Here is a 22,333-nt window from a genome sequence, read left to right as displayed (position 1 = left end):
ATATTTTAGACCAGAGTCAGGTTGAGAAGACAGCAGGGGGTGCATGTGCATGAGGAATGTGCTAGGTGGTGGGTCACTCCGCCTGAGGAGACTGTTGGGACTGCAGTCTAACGTGCAGGGAACACAATGTTTCTGAGATGTCCCCGTCCCCCCAGCGTGCGCGTGCACACGCACACTCACACACACACTCCATTTTTATCTGCTCCCACCTTTTTTATATAGTTTGCCTGTAGTGATTTTGTAAATTCTGTTTTTGATCACTTGGTTTCCAAATTAAACAGCAAAAAAAAAATAAAAAAAAAAAAAATATATATATATATATATTCTTGTCGTGTTCCTTCTTCAGAAACACGAGAAGCTGGAGAAGTACCAAGGGCTGAAGGAGGAGATAGAGAGAATGTGGGGCATGAAGGCAACAGTGGTCCCAGTAGTGATTGGGACACTAGGGGCAGTAACACCCAACCTGAGTAGATGGTTCCAACAGATACCAGGAACCACATCAGAGATTTCTGTCCAGAAGAGCACAGTCTTAGGAACAGCTAAGATCCTGCGCAGGACCCTCAGACTCCCAGGCCTCTGGTAGAGGACCCGAGTCTGAAGGAAGGAGGCACCGCCCAGTAGGGCGAGGAAGAGATTTATGAAAGCCAATAAATTGCTAACATTGTTAAAAATGAACACTTAACTTTTGCCACCTCTAAACCTGTCTTTTCAGGACATCACGTTCGTCCTCCTCATACCCAGTTTTCCATCCTCACATCTGCCGTTTCATTAGGGTTTAGAGAAAAGCAGCTTATCTCTGGATTCAACGGCTGTTTGTTCCCACAGGGTCAGTGATTATCATGTCTCTAGATGATGACATCAATTTAAAGACAAAGTGCGCTGCTATATTTACCCCCCCAAAAATAATAACTGTCAAGTGATTTCTGAAAAGAAGATTTCCATCCACGTGAACTTAATAACAGAATGCAGCACCACATAGCTGCTGAGGATAAATAAGATACACAGACCTGGATTTAAAACTGATTTGACCGATGCAACAGTTTCTCATTCAGTTTCTGTTGGGAAACACATCATACAAGAATCTTTATGCCTTGGCCAGAGTCCTTGATCCCGCTGGGCAGACTAAAGAAAGGTCAGTTTGTCTGCCTAACCAATAGGTTTTTGTCCATTTTGAAACAAGTGCAGTAAAAACACAAACTCAATGTGCTACTCTGAATCCGTTTGCTGCTGGGAAGCCTGGGAATGTTTTTTCAACACCCTACATAGTTTTCACAGCGGCATTTTTGTGCTGAGCCTTGGTAGGAGAGGAGTTGCTGGTTTCCTGTGGATCACAGTACTGTCTGAGAGCCAGAGTGAACTTGAATATCTTCAGTGTACACAGAAAGTGTGCATGTATGTATATATGTAACATCCTGGGGGGAAAGACGGGCAGAGTAGGAGGAGATCACCTTTCACACGTCATTGTCAGGCCCTGACATTGAGAACCTGCCTTTGGGCCATGAGTACCTTGTGTAAGTTTTGACATGACACCGTAAACACGCACTAATATGCCCACGCCACGTTCAACATGGTTCCTCATAACATGGAATAAAAGACATCATTTCACAAGTTCTGGGAAGCGGGGGGATTCTTGGGTCCAGCCCCGGTGCGGAAAAAACATGGAAGGTGTTTTGGTAGTAGGGGAAGGTGCCGGAACACCTTGAGAGCACTGCCACGGTGCCCTTGAGCAAGGTGTTGAACCCCCAGATGCTCGCATAGGGCTCTGAAATGAACTGGCGACCCATCCAGGGGTGGACGTGCCTTTGCTCATACCCCCCCCCCCCACCACACACACACACACACACACGCACTCCAAAAGGGATAAAGGAGTCAAAAAGTGGAGAAAATCCTTAATGTAGATTTTGCTCTTGTCTCCTTTTCATACACTGGCTGCTACACCTGCATCCATTTTGTGGATTTTAGCTTATTGCTGGCTGATGTTTGTGCATGCGAACTGCTCGTTTGCCATCCTTCTCTTCACCTCTTCCCTCCTTTTGCCCTTTCCTTCACTGGTGTGTCCACAATTCCTCCAACACCTTATAAAGGTCCCCATTCACCGAATTCTGCTCCACTCACAGAATGCTGATCCTCTCCTGTCGTTATTCTGTACCTGGGAATCCCCCTAACAGCAGCAGCTGCGTTCTTCCTAAAGCTGATGAGGTCAGACCAATTTTTGGGACGGAGCTGTCTGAAGTTAAAAACAAAAGACCCGCAAGGAACGGTCGGCTTCATTCATCCGAGACCACGGGGGCTCTCAGGGAAATTTACAACCACGCTGCATGCTTGTAAACTTTGGTCTCCATGGTGACCGGTTGCCTGTCGATATAGTGGCATCAACGAGTACTGTTGTGCTCATCCCAGCGTGGCAGCAGGTGACGCTTTGTCGGAGGAGCAGGAAGTTGTCACTGGATGCCACTTGACCCAGTTGCATAACATGATTTATGGCTGTGACATGTAAACCTCACATGGTAAAAAGCTTACATTACACACACACACACACACACACACACTGATGTTGGTGCATCAGAGTGCACACGTGTTTATGAGCATCACGTCTTCAAAATGCCAATAAATCAATCTTCTCATCCATTTCATCGCTGTAAAGTTTCACTTTGACTGCAGGGCTGCAGATTCCACTTCAACCGGTCTGAGCAGGATGGCAAGGAAAGACACATGGAGACATGCAGCCCTGCACCGTTTGAGGAGGGCTTTTATCACTTGGGAGGGGCGCCTCCTTCAAATGAGCCCTTTGAACATGTTACATCATCTGCTGCACATGCAACCACACATGTACACAAACAAGTGTTCAGTCTCCTTAAGACTTAATGTAATGAAGACTTAATGGTTTACTATAAGATTTAAGATGATACGTCGTCCCTATATGATAATGGAGAAAAACGATTAACCGTGATATTAGACAGAAATGGCTTTCAACTGTGGATAAATTATTCAGCCGTCTTCTCAGTTGATGTGTTGCAGACTCTTCGCAACCCAAAATTGAAGCCACTGATCCCAGGATACAGGGATCCAACTTGGATCAGTGAGAGGATATTGTTGCCCTCACCAGTAATAAAGAATGTTCTGTTTGGGGAACTCCATTTTCTCCTTGGATCATCTTTCTGGTTGTGCAAAGGAAATATAAGATAAGAGCATCCTTTTTTTCTGCTGACTGGAAGCCAGTATGAATTTGTGTCTCACTCTGTCATCTACCGTCAAGACGGAGACGCCAACAGTTTGGTCAAAGGTCAGTTATAGAAACCCTTTTTGGGCCTCTCTGTCTCCAGGCTGCCCCGTGGAATGCTTCACTATTGACTGAAACATCCGTGCATTGTTGTGCACTGTTTGGCAGGTAGATGTGGGCAAGGAGAGATTTAGGCTTTGTTTGGGTTGTATGTGTGCTTCCAGTCAAATCAGGGCTGAAGTTCGGGCATTAAGGTGGAATTAGCATACTTTCTGGTGCTAACATGTCTTACAGTCACTTAAAACAGTGGGAATCACTGCAGATCATGTGTGCGATGGAACATCAGGACCTTTACATGAAGTATATTATGTGCATACAAAAATAAACAGGCTGAAAAAAAGAAACACATTTTATTAATCCAATTCATGCAAACAAAATAAGTCAAAGGTAAAGAGGGAGTGAAAGTGATGTAAGTGGCTGTGACGTGTTCTTAGGGGAATGCAGGTTTGGAGCCTTCAGGTTATTCAAGTTATTGCCTGTAAATACAGTTTATTGTTAATTCTGCACCCATTGACTTTATTGCAGAACCAGTAATCAGAAAAGGTGTTATGTCAAGCCAGAGGTGCCGAGTGGCTGACTGAAACAAGAAAAACACAACTGTCCAGAGGGTCACGCAAACGAGCACGCAACTTACTGTGTTACACAACAGTTAGCACGCCAGGAAGTGCCAGTTTTAAACTCATGCATCTGCAGGGCCTCGTAAAATAGATGCGTATGTGCATATTCGTGTGTGTGTATGTGGGGGCGGGTGGGGGGCAGCTGCTTGCTTTAAAATGCTTTGCAATGTATTTTACTGTAGTTTGATTATCATGATAATTATTGGCTGTTTTTAATCGAATTGGATCGTTTATGACCGACTACTAGATGGGCAACATGGTGATTATAATGATGACAAAGGTCCTTAACTTGAGTGTGATTGTGCATGTCCAGTTCATCTGAGAGCGCCTGCAACGAGAAATCAAATTAAAAAGTATAAATTTTGTTTCAATAAAATTTCATTCACTTGATCTTTTCATGGTTTAGCCATTTTTCTTCATCTCTCTGTCTCTGCTGCTTTGTTTTCATGATACAATTAATCTATTCCTTTTATTTCGTTATTAGTTAGGTTAGGTTGGAGATATTGATTCCTCAGTGTCTTTGTGGAATCATTTTGTAGAGGCTTCGGGGAAAGGCTCACACGAGGATGCAGTTCATCGCTGGAAAGATGCGTTTTCGTGTCCTGGTACATCGTGTTCTAGTTCAGAAGCAGGACCCCCGAGCACCGGACAGTCTCGCTGCCTCCCCCTAGTGGTCACACATCAAATATATCGCAAGAATGCGTCAATTAGATCAGTTAACTGTTAAGTTGTTCACAGTCTATGATTGATGCGTGTATTTGTGCATTAAATCAGCCGTAGAACTGCTTTCTTACTCTGATAATGTCGTGGTTCCTTTGCTGGAAAAAAACAAAACGATATAACATTTTTTAAAAGACAAAACAAGTTTGTTTCTGGTCCAGAATTAAAATAAATAAATGAAGTAAATATGAATTAATGAAGTCAAATGGTTTGACTAAACCTTTGTTTGAAAGAAAGATGCCCTTTATTGAAATTTTGTGAAGGCAAAAATCGTTACTGAGCGTCTTCCGTGAAGAGCTCTGGCGCCACCTGATGGTCAGTTATCGGAAACTACAATAGTTACAAATAGAAACTGGGAAACTGCAATTATTTAAAAAACAAAGTCAACTCAGTGGTGCAGGGTTTCATTTCAACATCAATCTCTTTATCTATATAAAAATCTGATCTAGGGTATTTTTTTTTACTGATTATATTTTATAAAGTGACGATTTGTTTCCATTTTATGGCTGCTTTTTCTGAAGTGATATATTAAAATATATCCGATGGTTACAAACTAGAAACTGTTTCCACCTTAAGTATTGTTCAACCTGCTGCTTCCATGTAATGATCCACCGCCTCTGTGCACTGTTAGATTCTTGGGTGCGTCTTTTTGGAAACATGATCTGGTGCAACCACAACCTCTCCAAATAACCCCAGTCCATGCACATGTCATCCATACAGCTGTATTCATAATTCATGTTGATCTTATGGAGCTGCTTGTCTTTGCGGCTTCATTAATGTCCAACTCTGCATGGTAAACAAAACCAGCAACAGGAGAGCCAGGGGACAGTTTAGATCACATTTCTTTGCTGTATAATCAAGATTATCATCAAAGCTCCACCGGATAGATTTACATCATTGCAGAAGAATCTGTCGTGTCATGTTTTTAAAACCACTGTTTCTGATTTACACTTTTATAATAAAAGTGTTGCACAGGTAACATTACAAATGTCTTTAGAAAAGCAAGTCTAAACTGTCATTAATCTGTTTTGGAGCTCTTTATGTACATGACACTCCATGTGCTCTCAGGTTGCCAGAGCAACCAGTCTGAGACAGCACACAACCAGGCAGGTTTGAATGGAGGGGCCAATTAGAGCAGAGGAAGTGGTCAGATAATTGGACTGGTTAGTGAGATGGTATTCCATAAGGTTCATTTTTATCCTCTCAGATGTTTTAGCTGGAATTTATAAAAAAAAACAACCCTGAGATCGCTGACATATAACATAGATGTACTCAATGGGTGCATTTCACTAAGTGTTTCCATTTTCCCTGTTACTTCAAAACACTACTTCACCTTATTTTACAGGCAAATATTGGAATTCTCCTGCATTTTAAGCACATTTTATGGATTCAGTTTAAAAAATATATAAAAATCGCTATCTTTCTTTATACATTCCACTGAATAGTCCACATTTCTATGATGCAACTTTTATTTTAACCGATGGTCAGCAGTATTTTTTGTTTTTGTCTTTGTTATTTTTGCTAATTTTCCATATTCTTGCTGGTGTAATGTTCGAGTGTTTTGGTAAAAAGTTTGAATTCGTGGCAAATCGTGGCATCTGATCATCTTTTGAGGGTATGTGCGTATGCATGTGTGTGTGTGTGTGTGTGTGTGTGTGTGTGTGTGTGTGTGTGTGTGTGAGGTTATCAGACAACCTGCCAATACTGGCCCACAAAGGACCTCTGGCTCTATAATGAGACCTTCTGAAATATGCATGAGGAACTCTACACCTGTTTCCAGGTAACCAAGGCAGGGATTCTGAACCGTGACACTGGATTCTGTGTGTGTGCGAGTGTGCGTCTGTGTGCACCTGCGTGGGCGCATTCACAGACGGCACAGCTTGCTGACTTCACCTGTCCAGAAGCTGGGCTGGGATCGACCCTGATGAGAGACACGTCGATCTGAGCGGGAGAAGCATAATGAAACGGTGCTGAAGAGGGTTCCCGCACCACTCGCCTGCTGAAACCTTCACGCATGGGAACCGCCTCATCTGGCTCCAACTCAGACGAGCCTGCAGCGAGGAGAGGAGACTCGGTGGACCACAGAGGAATAAAGAGATCTTTGCAGATCTCGACTTGAGCGCCCAGAATCCTTTTCTGCAAGTATGAATCCGTTGTGGAAGTTGTATAAGAGCAAAGTGCTGAAGAGCCTGAACTCTGAGTATGAGGAGGACACAGCTGAAGAGGTACATAACTGGAGCTTTGTCTTATATTTGTGCACAGCTGCACCACTGTGGAGTGGTTCATGCCTCTGGAGTCAAAGGTCGGCAGGTTTTACATGCTGATCCTTTTGACTGATCGCAGGTCAGATCAGTGTTCTGAGCAAAGGGAACTGAAGGCAGGCTGAATCTGGACTTCCTTTATCAACACTCTAACAAATTACGTCCGGAATCACCGACGAACTTCGCTGCTGTTGCGTTGATGATGGTTTGCATCGTCAGTTGTGGAAATGTTCACCTGAGTGAATCGACTTGTGTCAGGTTACAGGCCTGGTCGCTGTCTGTCAGGCTGCCAACGGTTTTCTGATTCATCCTAAACTTTGGCTTTTTTTTAATCTCCTGGGCTGTAGATCCAGATGTAAAAACTTAATTAGGTGCAATATTTTATTAAAATACCCACATATGTCCAACAGTAGGTCATTATTAATGCCGATACCAGTAAACTCCCTCTGGTTTGTTCACTGTAGTAATCATTTCAGTTCTTTTGCATTGTTTTTGCAGTGATTATAAAACAACGGCCAATATTTCTCTAAAACGTAGCTATCGTCTACCCCCCAACATCAACACCGGGCTTTGGAAGCAGTGTTGCACTGACCCGGATCTCTATAGGGCCTGGAAATTTGATCCTGCACAGGAGCTGAACAAATGGATTAGCTGGCATTCCACTGAGTGATGGACGTGTTGGGCAGGGCGTCCAGCCAGGAATCTCTATAGAACCCTGCTGTCTTCATTGCAGACAGGGCAGGGAGCATCGGCTGGGCAGATAGTTTCCACTCTGAAGGATGCACGGAGGTGTCATGGCTATTTTAATGCGTGGGGGACATTTGAGACAATGCAATTATTCATCATGCAAAAAAACAAACAAAAAAACTCTGATAAAGATTGCACTTTCACATAAAGAAAAATAAAATTATGGTTCAATGATAAATCTGCATTCGTGCTTTAGGCTTGTTGCAGTAAAAATAATATACAACAGGGGGCGACAGTGCACCGGACTCCCAGTCCAGCTTTCTTGCTCCCTTCTTTTTCTGTTTTTTAGGTCACGGAGGTAGAGAATGATATGATAAGCCCGGACGAGGTGGAGGAGGCTCCAAATGTTGTGTCCCAGTTGGCCAGAAAAGTATGTAATCACTTTTGGGAAATTGGATCTTGGAAAAGCTGTTTAATTTAACAGGAAGAGGCATGCAGTGATATAAGATGTGCATTTACAACTAGTAAGTCTGATATTTTATGTAAACCAAACCATGGTGCATCTGGAACATGTGTGTGTGTGTGTGTGTGTGTGTGTGTGTGTGTGTGTTTGTGTGTGTGTGTGTGTCAGATGCAGGGGGCTGGGACTAAAGGCTGGAACAGACTATCGGCGTTGTTCAACAGGGATGATGAGCACCAGCTCTTAGAGGAGTCTGAGGGGCCACCAGTCGCTGACCAGTGAGTGGAGCCGTTTCTCCCTCGTCTTCTGATGAAATCTATTATCAGTTCAGATCAGCAAACAATCAAAATGCGACCTGACTCCTGGGGCTGACCAGACTCTAAGCAAGGAGCAAAAGTCAGGGTCGCAACAGTCCCTGCTAATCAAAGTAGCGTGCTAGCAATCTTCAGACGTCACATCAGTGTCTGATATCATAACTGCTTTAATTCTGTGATCAGAGATTCTGCACCTAAAAATACAGATGTTGAAAGCAGAAATCATTGAAATAACCAAAATATTAATTCCGCAGTATAGTCAGTTTTTACATTGTAAAAATATTGCATACATATTGCTCCCCCACTGAGCCGCTAATGAGTAAAATAGCCAGATTACTGTTTCAGGGTATGCTAGACATGTCACACTGACAACTTCTGACCAATAGACTTCTTATTTCTCAGCCCACTTGCAGTAAAACCAGAAGAAGCTCCTCCGCCTAGTAAGCGCACAGGATTCTGGGATAGCTTTGCTGCTAATTGGGCTGCTAAGAAGCAGGCAGACGCTGCGACAGCCGCCTCCGCCGCTGCCGCTGCTGCTTCCAATGAGACATCAGGGGCCAATGACCAGGATGACGACGGGGCAACGGTGGCCAGAGGGCAGGAGAGCCAGGATGGGCAGATTACCATGGAGGAGGTGAGCGGAGGAGGAGGAGCAGGTGAAGGGCAAAGCGGCAACAACAGCTTCTCGAAGTACATGTCACTAGGAGGAGGTAGCGAGGAGGTGTCATTCAAGTGGAACTTTGTCACCAGCAAGCTGGCGGAGCTGAAGACCAAGGCCAACTAACCATGAAGAGGCTATGGAGAACACAGACAATGATGAAAGGAGTGGGAAAGAGGAGGAAGTTTAGGCTTTTATCTCATTTAGGATGTCCTGTGACTATGCAGCTACTTTAGACATCCTGTTTTATGTTATTGTGAGTCAGAGGATTTATGGATCCTCTCATTTAAACATCAGCACATTACAATGAACACTTATTATAAACCCACTTTCTTTACCAGTCAGGACGTTATTTTAGACCCAAACACTACAACTCTCAGGACTTTGAAACATCAAAGCACACCGAAACAATGGTGCAAAAAAAAAAGAATCAAAACCATGTGAATGTGTGTAGTAGTGACACAGTTTTATATGATCTGTTATGGAATATATGACTGCATCACATCTGTCTATGGATTGTGAGGTTTACTGTACATTTACTGTAGAGAGTTATTATTTTTCTGAGGTGAGAGTCGTCCAGGTGACCATAAGCTTTCCCAAAGTGGGATCTTCAAAAGGGGCAACACACCTGTCAGCAAGTTTGATTGAATCCGTGCTTTAGCAAACTGGATTACGAGATTAGAGGTAGCGATATCTGGATTATAGGTGGATTATCTCACCTCACCTGTTCAAAGGAATTCAGTGAGGAGTTCTGGCTTTCCAAACTGTGACATAAACCCGCATTAGTAGATGGGAACATGAAATGAATGTGTGTGTGGTTTGTGGTGTGTGGATGGTTTTTTCCTGACTGTGGCTGCACCTCAAAATGATCAGTTATTAAACATTCCTGATTTTGTGACAGAAAAGATCCTTTTTAGTTTGGTTTCAGTTGCTGATTTGGTTTTGACTTTGTTTTAATTCTGCTGTTTTGTTCTTTCTGGTTTGCTATAATAAAGAGTGACCCAATGAAACAAAGTGAAGGATGCTATCGTCACTTCTATCCCAAAATCAGGATTATACACCTTCTTTACTTACTTCACATATATCATTTCAATTTCGTCATTTTTGTTTTTTCATTTTTAAAACAAAATAATTTTATTTGTGATAAAATAAAAAGGGCGTGTTATTATTTTTCCACCCACCAGGGGGCAGTATATATGTGGACTCTATATTGACTCCTGTCTTTACAGTTTATTCAGGAGTTTTGGCCTAAAAGTATCGCTATTTTCAATCTTACTAATCCTTAATTTTGGCACTGTCCTCTTTTTCCTTCACCTACTTGATTTCCTGTTTTCCCCCCCTCATCCACCCATTTCCTGTCTCACAGCGCCCGACTTCCTCACATACAGAAAAGTTCCCTTGTCAATTTACCAGACTTTGTTGACGTTTCCATTTGATTTTGGCGAAATGCCCCAATAAAAATGCAAAGACGTCATCAACAAATGTACCCAAAATTGAAATGTGTGCTTTTTTTAAAAATAGTTGCTCCAGCCTCCATTATTTCCACGATTTCAGGCTGATTTCTGACCGTCATCATAACCAAAGCGCAGATGTCAGACCTCACCGAGACCACAGATTTCAACATAGTTCATCACTGTTGTATCATCACTGCTGTGTTTCTGGAGAGGTGCAGAGGTCAGAGGTCACCACAGAAGCTTGGCTATGGTGTGTAAATAGTTGTCAGTGCAGCGTCGTGGCATCCAAGGACAATCAATGAAGCGCTGCTGCTCCCAATGTGTCCGGTTCAGTAGTGCTTGCGTGCCAAAGCACGTGCACCATAGACCTGATTAAAGTTGGATCAATGTATTGATATTGTCCTCAGAAGTGCTCCAGCCAGATGAACGGGGTGGTCCTCAGCTTTCCTGTTTTGTATAAGGACGCATGAGAGAGTGTGTAGATGTAAAGGCTTCACACAGGCTGGATCCTTTAGACATATTTCACTAAAGATGAATCATAAATTAAGTATCTGTGACCTGTAAATGAATGTGCAAAGCTCAGAGTGACGTAACCCCCAAAAGTGCACAAGTAGAAAGCCTCAAGATGGGGGTCATTTTGATATGTATCAGGCTCACAATCATGAAACCCCCTCCCTCATGCATGTGCGCTCTCTCTCTCTCTCTCTCACTCACACACACACACACACACACACACACACACACACACACACACACACACACACCTTAAATCATTTTCAGTCTCAGAACAGGTGTGTACCGCCCCCTCCTCCCCCGATCCCTCTCATCCTGTGGCCTTTGCCATTTGGCTTCTCTTGGTGTTGCGCTAACGCTCCCCCCCAACATGTTAAAACACAGAAAAGAAGCCCTTTCTCCCCCCCCCGCTGACGACCAACAGTGACGAGAGCGGCGTTGCACCCTGCCCCGGGCTCTTTCACACGCTGTAATCACTTAAACCACAGACAACCCGCAAAGCTGCGAGCGCCTGCCTCCATTGTTTCACACAGCCCACAGTTCTGTAGCTTCCCGTCGGCAGATGTTCAAAGATCTTTGATGCTCGTGGTTGGTGACGCTCTTTGTTATATTTATGATCATGTTGGCTCATATAAGTCCGGGTCAGACAATGGAAAATTATGTTCTTTGTTTTGCACAATTTTTCTGCTGAAAACAGCAAGAAAAACACAACATCAGGGTCATAGAATAGAATAGAATAGAATAGAATAGAATAGAATAGAATAGAATAGATGCACTTTATTGATCCCAAGCTGCAATGCAGCAGAAGCAGCAAGGGATTAAAAAAATGAATATAAAACAAATAATTTGCATATTTGGAGACTTTTTCTGGAGTGCAACTAACCTGAGGTGCATTTAACTGAAAGTGCATGCAATGAACCCGAACCTGTAGCTTCATCTCCGTGGTCTGCACAGTCAAATTGAGTGAAATGTGTCAGAAGGTTGTTTTCAAGATAGCAGCTCAAGTTTAGAAATGACATGGTGTCATTGAGAAACGTGCATTTAGAAAAATAAATGTAGCTCTCAGGGCTTGTTGTCTGGGGAGTGCCAGCTTGTTTTGTCTGTAAATCCAAACTTCTGAAGTTATAAAGGAGCTAAAATGTCTGTAAAACCAAACAGAAAAGTGTCTATTTGATGATTTAAAACCCACCGTGTAAGCATTCCGCAGGGGAAAGCCAGACAGACATGTCTGGTAGCACTCAGGTATGACGACGCCGGCACGTCATCAGACAATGTGACTCAGACGCTCCAGCAACAACACCAGCACCTGGAAACTAACCTGTGGCTGCAAGGATGTGCACAGTTGTCTAAGGACAACGTGCACTTCAATGTGTACGTTCCAACCATACTGTAACTGACTGAAGTGGGTCAGTTGGTGGAAATGTGGCTTGATTGGACCAGAAGAGGGAAACTCCGAGACGTGGTGATACAGACGCACCCGCGAGAGGCTTCTGCTTCTGCTCATTCTCAGTGGATTTCTGAGCTTTGCTGCCCGATCCCACAATGCTGGGGTATTATTTATTAAAGAATGTACGTTGAATTGACAAATTCAAATTGCACCAATACGGTTGTCATGATCTCACAGAACTGGTACATAAATACAGGATTTCTGTTCTTTTAAAGGCCACCTACTAGCAGAGACTGATTCTATTGTGGGTTCTCTAGGTTGAAATGCAAACATTATTGATGATGGAGATTATTGATGATAACAGACAATGGGTGTGCTTGATTTCGATTCATGGCTAAAATGGAAACTGAAATGTTAGCATTAGCATTAATGGTAGAGGGAAAGAGGAACTTTAATTTCTACTTTAAATAAGTGAAGTGTGACACTGACAAATGAGGTACCTCCAGAGTTTCAGCTTAACGCCACCCTGGCTGGCTTAAGCCAACGTTTGTTTGCGCGTTGCGACTGAAAAGGGAGGTGGTAATGTGATAGCCACCATTTGTTTGTCTGTCAGCATAATAGCTCCAAAAGCAATGAACGGATTTTGATGGAATGTTTTTAGGAAATGTTGGTAAAGGGGCCAAGGAACAGGCGATTACATTTGGATGATCTTGCTGATTCTGAAGGGACTTTGATTGTCGACAGATCAAAGCCAAGGGGCAACCTGTTATGTAACCGTATAATTCTACTATCTCAAGCAATCAAGCAATCAATCTTTATTTATATAGCGTCTTATACAATCAAAATTGTTTCAAGGCGCTTTCCAGAATCCCAGGGCCTGACCCCAGACAAGCAACAGTGGCAAGGAAAAACTCCCCTTTAACAGGAAGAAACCTTGAGCAGGACCAGGCTCATGTAGGGGGACCCTCCTGCTGATATGCTAAACTACTGGGGTAAGTCCCAAAATGTGGTGAAATGAGCTGCTTGGAGGAGGTCTGCGCTCTGAACCCTTTTTTCTCGCCTTATTTTTGCAGTCAGAGCGACAGATTAGCAGCAACTTTGCACCAGACGACACTGATTGTTTTATCGACTAAAAGCAGCTTAACTCCCAAACAAGCATGTAGCCATGGCAGCCAGCAGCGCTAATCTCAAGTGTTAGCAGAGATAAGGAGAAGGGGACCTGGTTTTAATTAGGAACATTTAAAGTTTGCTGTGCCCGTTAATCTCCCAGTGATAACAAGCAGATCCCTGTGAAAGTAGGGTTGAGTCTCGGGCCTGATTCTCTCCCTCACACACAGAATCAGTAGCTCTCATTGAAGTTCCAGCAGTTTTCGGGTTCCACAGGTTTCAGTGTCAGATCAGGAGAAGAGAGGCCGGGAGGTGTGTTATCCAAAGATCCGCGGTCCTCGGGTTCTCAGAGGGAGCTTCATCCCTTTAATCGGCAGGCTCAATCTCAGTTTTTGCAACCCAGTTGTTCTATAAGAACAGATTAAGGACCCCCCCAAAAAGAAAACCTGCCCCTTCTACCTGCAGCCTTTCCTAGCACAGGGATAATCTTTGTGGTGAGCCACCCCCTGGCTACACCACAGCCCAGCCAAAACCCAAATACACACACACGCACTCCTTCATCTCTGTGGGAATTTGATCACCAGGCCCCAAATGTAGGTCTGCCTTTGCAAATGGATTATTAAGTTTATTTTTTGTATCTATTGACAACAAGAGCTCGTGGCTCACAAAGGTCGTCCCATCGCCACGAGTCGATTGAGTCGATTGATCCCCCCCCCCCCCGACGAACACTGCTGAGTGCGTAAAACACGAGAGCACATAGAAGCTGAGCAGCTGAGATGTTTCTGACTCCAAAGTTACAGTTTGTAAAGTTATTTTTAACACGGCGACGTGTCACAGGGCTGCAGTTCAATGTTAGGCGTGTTTAGATTAACGTAAGCTGCGAACTTCAGGGTTTCATTCCTGCTGGGACTGAAAGAGGCCATGAGATTACACGTTTATACACGGACTAATGTCCAAAAGCCACAAAACGTATTAAAAATCGATAACCGAAGTTAGTTGTGCAAACCTGCGACACTTTAGGGTGTCACCTTTAGCTTGTGTACGTCTATTGTGTTTGCTGGAATGCTAATCGATTCTTTGGCCTTCCAGGGTCTCAAATTACTGTTGCTACAGCTGTTTAGGATCGTTGTTGCTTTTGGACCCCCGACCTGCAACTACAACCTTTAAGCCCACAGAAAGAGACAGAGACAGAGACAGAGACAGAGAGAAATATGACATATTATAAAATAAAATTGGCAGTTGGGAAGTTGTTTAAATGCTATAAATTAATAACACAATGCAGGGAGACCAAGTGCTTTATAAACACTTCAATCGACTATTTTAAAGCTAATTTGGTTTGTTCTTTAACTCTTGACATTTTGCAGGATTGTTTTAAATTTGGCCATGATAAAACACTTTAAACTTCTTTTTACATCCATACCAATGAATCATTTTCCCAGTTGTTAGGTCTGGAATTAGTTCTTTCAGGAGTTTGTATCCAGCAGGTCGGAGCCTCATAAACTCTCTGCAGAGGTGACCTGGAACTACTCACTGAGACTTGTTTGAGCTGGATTCTTCTTGACTCTGGCTGTCTTCATCCAACTGCTGCCCCCTGATGAAAACCTCACCGAAACAGCATCGCTATCAGGAAAGTTTAGGCTCTCCTTGAGAGAATCGGTGCTCAGCTCGTCTCCAACAATTCTTCCAAATTTTTCAGTTTCCTGTAAAGCTGGATGGGCCAACTTTCATGTCCTTTTATCCTCCCAGTTTTTGGCACTGGTCACCATTTTATATTTCGTCACAATTCGGCCACCAGACAGGTGTAACTTGAAAATAAAAGTGATTTGTATTTACAAGCTCAGGCTTCACTGTGTCTTGTCTGTTTCCCTTGTTTGTCTGTTTTCAGGCTGGGCGGAGCGGTTTCCTGCCTCCATGGGGCGAGCAAGGCACACCTGAAGACGATCTCCTGTCATTATCCACACCTGCCGTTCTCTTTAAAAGCCGGTTCATTTCTCCACTCTTTGCTGATTTGTCGTTAACCCCCTGTGGTACAGCCTGGCTCCTAAATCTCTGTTTGCACGTTTGTTTCCTCGAGCCTGTTACCTGTCTGGAGCTAATCGTTTGTCTCATGGATGCCTGCTCCGGTCTGACCGGGGTGGTCTTTCACCCTGCACCCTTTGGCTCTGTTCAGAACTTGGACCTCAGTAAACTTGTTTTCAACCTCACCCTATCGTGTGTGTCTGCATTTGGGGTCTCGATTCATGTCCGCATATCCAAACCCCTTGGCTGTAATGGTGCTGTTCATGGTGAGCAGATAGACACTTCCAGATTTAGAGCAAGGATGGACCCCACAAAATCGATAATGATGTTCCTAAGCCGGACTAACCACTGGGATGGTAAACAAAGGAGCCGGTTCAATGGTCTATTGGGCTTTCCCATCCTCTGACACGTCTTGATGTATGCAGACACATCCCTCTTCAAAGGAGACCAAAAAAAAATACTGGTGGATATATTCATAGGTCTTATGGACCTCCCCAGGGGAACGGACTGATCGTGCAACGTAAAGCATCATAAATTTACATTCTGAACATCAGCTGCTCTTTGTTCCTTTCAACCATCTCTCCTTTACTTGGCTTCAGTGACGCAGGAACCAGCTGCTGTGTCAAGTCCAAACTGATAGAGCTGAAGACACAAGTGGTCCTGTTTCTCTGCATGTATGATCGCTGCAGGTATGGACACATGGTGACAGAACAGACGTCTCTTCAGCTCCGCGTGACCTCATAGCTCATCTTTCCCTCTCCTCCTTGCAGGAGGCATTCACATTCCCACCCAGCCTGTCAACAGGATGCCATTAAAGCACCTCCACATCTCCTCTGACTGCTCCCTCTTTTCTTTCCCCCGCGTTCCTTTTACAAGCTGCTTGCCTGCGAAGTCATCGTCCTTCTGTCCGTCTCTATTTCGGACGTGGGAATATGGCGTGTCGCTGTCTGCGCCTCGCGTTGCTGGACGAGGAGACCGAGGAGACGGCGTTGCCGGAGAGGGATCTGATAGAGGCCGTCGGGAGGCTGAGCAATTACAGGACATACAGGCGTTTGGGAGCATTGAAGTCCAGGATATCGCTAAAAGTAAAGTTACTGTGCAACAATTTCCAATATATTAAAATAAGAGAGGGTTATCGAAATCGAAGCTTGATGCTGAGAACACACAAATGCACACATTAATGAGACCTTGAGGAAAATCAATTCAGGAACTGATGAAGCCTCTTGGATGAGGTGGAACGTCTTCATGGAACTCAAGCAGACCAGTTGGTAGGATTCAACTACCAAGATCAAATCAAGAAAAACTCCCTCTGATTAGACGCCACAGTTACAGTGGTCCAGGGCATGACCCAGACCCAGCAATAGGCGTCAGGAACAAGGAGCCTAGACAAATCAATACACACTCTGCCGTCGCCTTCACTCGGGTGTTTGTGGGATTCTTTTTTCAAAACTTAGTCTTCTCCTTCTCTGTTGTTGGCTATCGCAGCATATTGGATTCAACCCTAAACATTACAGCCCAGGAGAGCAAAGCATCATGGGTGCTAATGGCAAAAAAAAGTGTAAAGAATCTGATTTCCCAGGGCGGAAAACATAATTTATGCCTTTTTGTTGACACTTTTTTTCATCTGTCAGCTCCAGTTCTTGAGTAATTACGTCAGTGATTAATCCTATTGTTGTCCTCCAGTCACAAAAATGGTTTCACAAACTCTCATTTCTGTTGTTTTGCTTTCCAAAGCAAATGCTCTCTATACATTACAATTACATCCCTCCAAGGATAAGCAAGGTGGTGATATCTTTTGTGGTTTTCCAGGGCTGTCATTGGCCAAATCCTCATGGGAGGGCCTGCCCAGTGTGGCGCCCAGGCGATGGGCTTGCCCTCGCCGTGGCAACCAGACTGGGGGTTAAATTCGGAACTGTGGTAGAGATGAGGGTGAGGTCAAATGCTCCGGTCTGCTTTGATGACGTTGGAGATCGGAGCAGTCTGCAGGCAGGACGCTCTCCTCCTGGAGGCAGAGTGGATTAATCCAGCGCTAAAATATGGTGCTAAGGAATCCAGTTAGAGTCCTTCTCCACTGAGGTTTGTCAATGTTGTTCCACTTGTGTCATCTGCTCCAACCACGTCCTACAAGCTTCAGATCCTGCTGTCAAGGGCAAACCAGTGGCAGCACAGTGAATTCCCAGAATGTCCAAGATCAACATCAACTTACAGCTCTAATGTACATAAATACCTTAAACAGCTGCCCGTCAAGCAACAGAAAATGTAATAATGTGTGAATGGATCCACACAGAACAGAGCAGGTGGTTTTACTGTTTGGGCTGATGCATTGTAAGTATATACAGTATATTTTCATAGGTCTGTGGTTTGAGCAAATTAACAGAATATCATATTGTTGAAGTAAATCTCCAAGCACATCAAGTGGAAGGTTAGCAGTTGCGGGATGGATGTGGTGACTTTTAAAATCAGCGTAAAACTTTTGGGATTTTAATGTCGCTGTTTGGCCAGACCTCCTTACTGGAGCTTTAACTCTCTCTTCCCTCACTGAAGCCTGGACTGAGGACGAGGAGGTGCTGGGGGCGCCGATTTGACCGTTTAAAATGACATTATCTCAAGCTGGCTGCAGGGTACTTCAAAGCCGTCTGGTAAGGCGGAAAAAGGCTTGTTATTGCGTGCAGCCTGGCCATGTTGTGAACACATGCACAGGGTTTACATGAAGCAGTGAAAGGGAAAAGGAAGGTAAAGCCACGGGGGCTCAACAAAGCCAAAAGGAGAGAGTTATGGAGTAACAGTTTAGGGGACTTGCGGGAGTTGAATATCAAGTTGAATCTGCTCATGGATGCAGACAGGGAGAGAGAGGCCAGCTGTCACCCTGATGTTTTAGTCTTCCTGCATGGCTGAGGACATCTGACGACAAGATTACTGCTGAGCACTCGCCAATCTGAAATACTTCAGCGTCATTTCTTTTGCGAAACGTGCTGCAGTTCAAATGTTTTTTTTTCTATTTCATTCTTTAAGTTTAGAAAGCCGTAATTTTTGGAAATATGCGTACACACCCATGTTTTTGGACTCTCCTTAGCTGGTATGCAGCAGTTTAATAATAGAGTCTGCCTGCTCTGTCACAGCACCTTCTCAAGCTGGGATCGTTGGATGGTTATGAGACAGCAGCTGTTAAATCTGGTCCGTTCTTACACTAAGATAAAAAAAAAGTTATTAGAAATCAGGCATTGGTACCTTCTAATATATAGTATAAAGATCAATTTAATGAGTAAAATCAAATAAAAGTCAGTAATGCTGACTAAACGTTAACCCTTATTGTGTCTCTCCCGAAGCCCCACTTTATAGAACACAAGAACAAATTTCTGTTTGCTCACAATAAATATGTCTTGGAAGTTTAAGCTGGTGCTTCCAACACTCGCTCTGATTAAACTACGTGAATTATTTTGCCTTTTCATGCTTGTGAAACTTATGGTTGAGTTCAGGAGTCATAATGAAGTTGGAAATAAAGTATAACAAGGTTAGATTGTTCAGACTAGCCTCAGATTGGATGTGGTAGATAACTGAGCCCAGATGGTGAAAGAGACATGGAGCAGATTGAGATCAGGTTTATTCCTGGAACTCAAGGAAGAGATCGAAAACAGAGTTCACCCTAAAACCCAAATATTCAGAATGAGGGAAAGTCAAGAGGTAAACAGACAAAACCCCACATGTACACACAACATGACACAGTGGAAGAGGGTGGTTAACACGACAGGAGAAACAAGAACAAACATGGTGGAAAAAAATGAGAAAATTGAGAAACAGGTAATCAGCTGGCACGAGAGGTACCAACTGCCAATAATGTAGCGACACGCAGCTTTGAGGAGACCTCTGCCCCTGTGCTTGGGTGCATTTGTGCTTTTAGTGCATGTATGAGCTCCAGCTGATCATCTCAACAGATCAGCTTTAATAAAAGCTGCCAGGTTACACAAAGAAAGTATGAAAGAAAGAAACAAAAAATGAGATCAGTGTAACACAAACTGTGGTACAGACAGACAGGCAGGCAGGCAGGCAGACAGGCAGGCAGATAGACAGATAGACAGGCAGACAGACAGACAGACAGACAGATAGACAAATAGACAGGCAGGCAGGCAGGCAGGTAGATAGACAGGCAGATAGGCAGGCAGGCAGGCAGGCAGGCAGGCAGGCAGGCAGACAGACAGACAGACAGACAGACAGACAGACAGACAGGCAGGCAGGCAGGCAGGCAGGCAGGCAGGCAGGCAGGCAGGCAGATAGACAGGCAGGCAGGTAGATAGACAGGCAGATAGGCAGGCAGGCAGGCAGACAGACAGACAGACAGACAGACAGACAGACAGACAGACAGACAGACAGACAGACAGGCAGACAGACAGACAGGCAGGCAGCAGGCAGGTGCTGCGTGTATAACTCTATTTTAACACAGCTTCCCATACTTTGTCTTTCAGCCTGTCTAAGATCCCTGCAGAGGTTAATATAAAACAGAATGAACATCGTTTAACACAGGTCATTTTCACAGTGATTAATTGTGATTTAAATTGAACTTTTCCCCTGATGCAACTGACATCCAGCAACTTAAACGAAATGTTGAACCGTAGCGAGTTCAGCTCCACACATTTTAACTATTGAAGTTATTCACCCCGGCAAACATTCACCGTTTCACAAGATTATTGCGCGGATGCCCAAAATCACATGGCACATTTCTCACATTGCTCTCTTGATTTCAGGCTGCTGCATCACCACCCTGCGACGAGATTACGTAAACATGATTAATGGATGAAGACAGCGTTAACGCTTAACTCTCCAGTTTCGGTTTAGCCCGGCTGGTCTCAGTCCTGCCCTTGTTCTACAAAGAGGGTCAGCTGCCCTCACCCAGCTCCAAAGACGACTCACCTAGAACAATTGTCTCCACTTCCTGTCAGTTTCAGTGGGGGTAGCGCTGACGTCAGGTCGATATTTGAAGAGCGTCGGCAGCTCCTGGTCAGGTTTCCCACAGGCCAGAGGCTCAGCCTATCTATATCACCCTCCTCGTAGAGAGGAGAGGTCACGCTTGAGAGGGGGCATTGAAAAGAACTACCCCTCTGATTTATGACCAGAGGTAGCTAAAGGATAGCTCCACTTCAGGGATGGTTTTTGTTACAGAGGCACACCAATGCAGGCCCTCCTGCCAGTGTTGGTTTAAGATTTCAACACGTTTGGAAGGCACAGGCAAATGAAAAGGAGCTTAAGTTCTGCTTTTAATTGGCTGCTGCTGCTTCATTTCCAAAACTTGCTTCAAATGATTTACTTTTCTCAGTGAGGTGAAACTCAACCAGCAGGTTGAAGTGTCCTGCGAGGCCTTAAGGGGAGGGAGCCCTGACATCAGGAACTAGTCACAACAGACCGATCCATCTTGTGTAGATGCCTTTAACACGTGAGAGCAATTTTATTTTCAATCTCAATGGGGAATTCCACCCAACTGCTAAGTAACTGATGATGCTGCCTCCGAAGAGTCTCAGACATTGCTCATAAGACACGGTAGCTGCCTAAAAGGCTTTATTCTTGGCCTGCACCTTCACAGAGACGTCCCTGCTGCTGTTGTGTGCGTTCAGCTTCTCTGTGTCTGAGGCGAGTTGCTCTAAAGCGTACAAGTTCACAGTGAGCGGAAGCTGCTGGTGCAGAAGAACTAGGGCAGATTTGACACACTCCATGAGACCCGACATGCCTGATTGTTTCTGTAGGCAGAAAATCTAATACAAATGTGCCGCAGCAGCTTGTGTCCCTTCTGACATTAAATGTTGATATTTGTTCTTCCCATCTTGGCGAGGAGGCAGTGAGACAAATACGACTGTGACACAGTTGTCAGAAGGATTCCGGGGTCCATCAAGGGAAACTCTAGGCAAAGAGGGGAACTCAGCTTTATCTGCTGACCTAAAATACATCTTTCAAAGGCTTTTAAGGGCACAGTCACTCGATTCGTGATACTCATTCACCACCCAAATGCAGTTGATCAAGCATCTTACATTTGTCTTGCTTGGAACATCAAGAAGAAACGGGTTTCTGGACAGAGAATGTGCCTCAAAACATGTGTGTGAATGTAACTGGTCCTTCTGATGGTAAGATTCCAAGTGGTTGTTATGCATAGGTCAAAGAAAAAGCACTGATTTGGCAGGATCTGCACAGACAGAGCTGTTTTAGCTGTAAAATGCCAAATCAGCACAATTCTCTACACAGCCTGTGTGTTTGAAGAACAAAGTGAATTGGTACTAAAGTTGTGGGAAAACTCTTTTATATCAAAAATTCTGTGATGTTGATTTGTGTATGGAGTTTATTTCTTATTTCTCAAAGTTACAGTCAGGTCACAACCGGATTTTGAAAAACAAAAAAAAAACATGTTAGATGTTATTCATTATAAATCCTCCAGTGGTGGATTTCTAATGTGAAGGGAAAACCACATTAGCGGCATGCCAGGGTGGATCCCTGCAGATTTACCACCCACTTTTCAGACAAGGCAGAGAGCTCAGTGCATTCAGCTCCACTCAGACCAACTGTAGCGCTAAAACGCGTTTAATAATCATTTATAAATAGCTGTCTAAAAACAGCTGTTGTCTTTTTTCTTCTTCTTTCTTTTCAGACAGACTGAGGGAGGGAAAAGCCAGATTAAAAACACGACCATATGTTTAAACCTTGTCCTCTGAACCCAAAACAGGATGTCACAGCAGGCCCTCTGGTCAAACTAACAGACAGAGAGACGGGCTAACAGGACGACTATTGTTGTCCTCTGACTTAGGACAGACAGAGGAGAGCGGAAGATAAAATAAAGATAAAATTAAATGTAGGGCAATAGGAATTTCAGCAGCTGCAT

The 22,333-nt window shown here is 44.1% G+C and overlaps 1 protein-coding gene and 1 long non-coding RNA gene across 2 annotated transcripts; both read left to right on the top strand.

Annotated features, from left to right (window-relative positions):
• The first annotated feature begins 6,434 nt into the window (after nucleotides 1-6,434).
• LOC130533154 (uncharacterized protein C1orf232) lies at nucleotides 6,435-10,011 on the top strand. Its single transcript, XM_057046349.1, has 4 exons — nucleotides 6,435-6,842; nucleotides 7,915-7,995; nucleotides 8,197-8,303; nucleotides 8,742-10,011. The coding sequence occupies exons 1-4, from the start codon at nucleotides 6,762-6,764 to the stop codon at nucleotides 9,121-9,123; spliced, it is 651 nt and encodes a 216-aa protein (XP_056902329.1). The 5' UTR covers nucleotides 6,435-6,761; the 3' UTR covers nucleotides 9,124-10,011.
• A 5,285-nt stretch (nucleotides 10,012-15,296) lies between these two features.
• LOC130532588 (uncharacterized) lies at nucleotides 15,297-16,311 on the top strand. Its single transcript, XR_008952364.1, has 3 exons — nucleotides 15,297-15,997; nucleotides 16,077-16,166; nucleotides 16,248-16,311. It is a non-coding gene; the product is annotated as an uncharacterized LOC130532588 (long non-coding RNA).
• The last annotated feature ends 6,022 nt before the right edge of the window (nucleotides 16,312-22,333 follow it).

This window comes from Takifugu flavidus, chromosome 10 (assembly GCF_003711565.1).
Source record: "Takifugu flavidus isolate HTHZ2018 chromosome 10, ASM371156v2, whole genome shotgun sequence".
Classification (NCBI taxonomy): Eukaryota; Metazoa; Chordata; class Actinopteri; order Tetraodontiformes; family Tetraodontidae; genus Takifugu; species Takifugu flavidus.
Note: the sequence above shows the minus strand (reverse complement) of the source record. Positions and strands in the feature narration are given on the sequence as shown.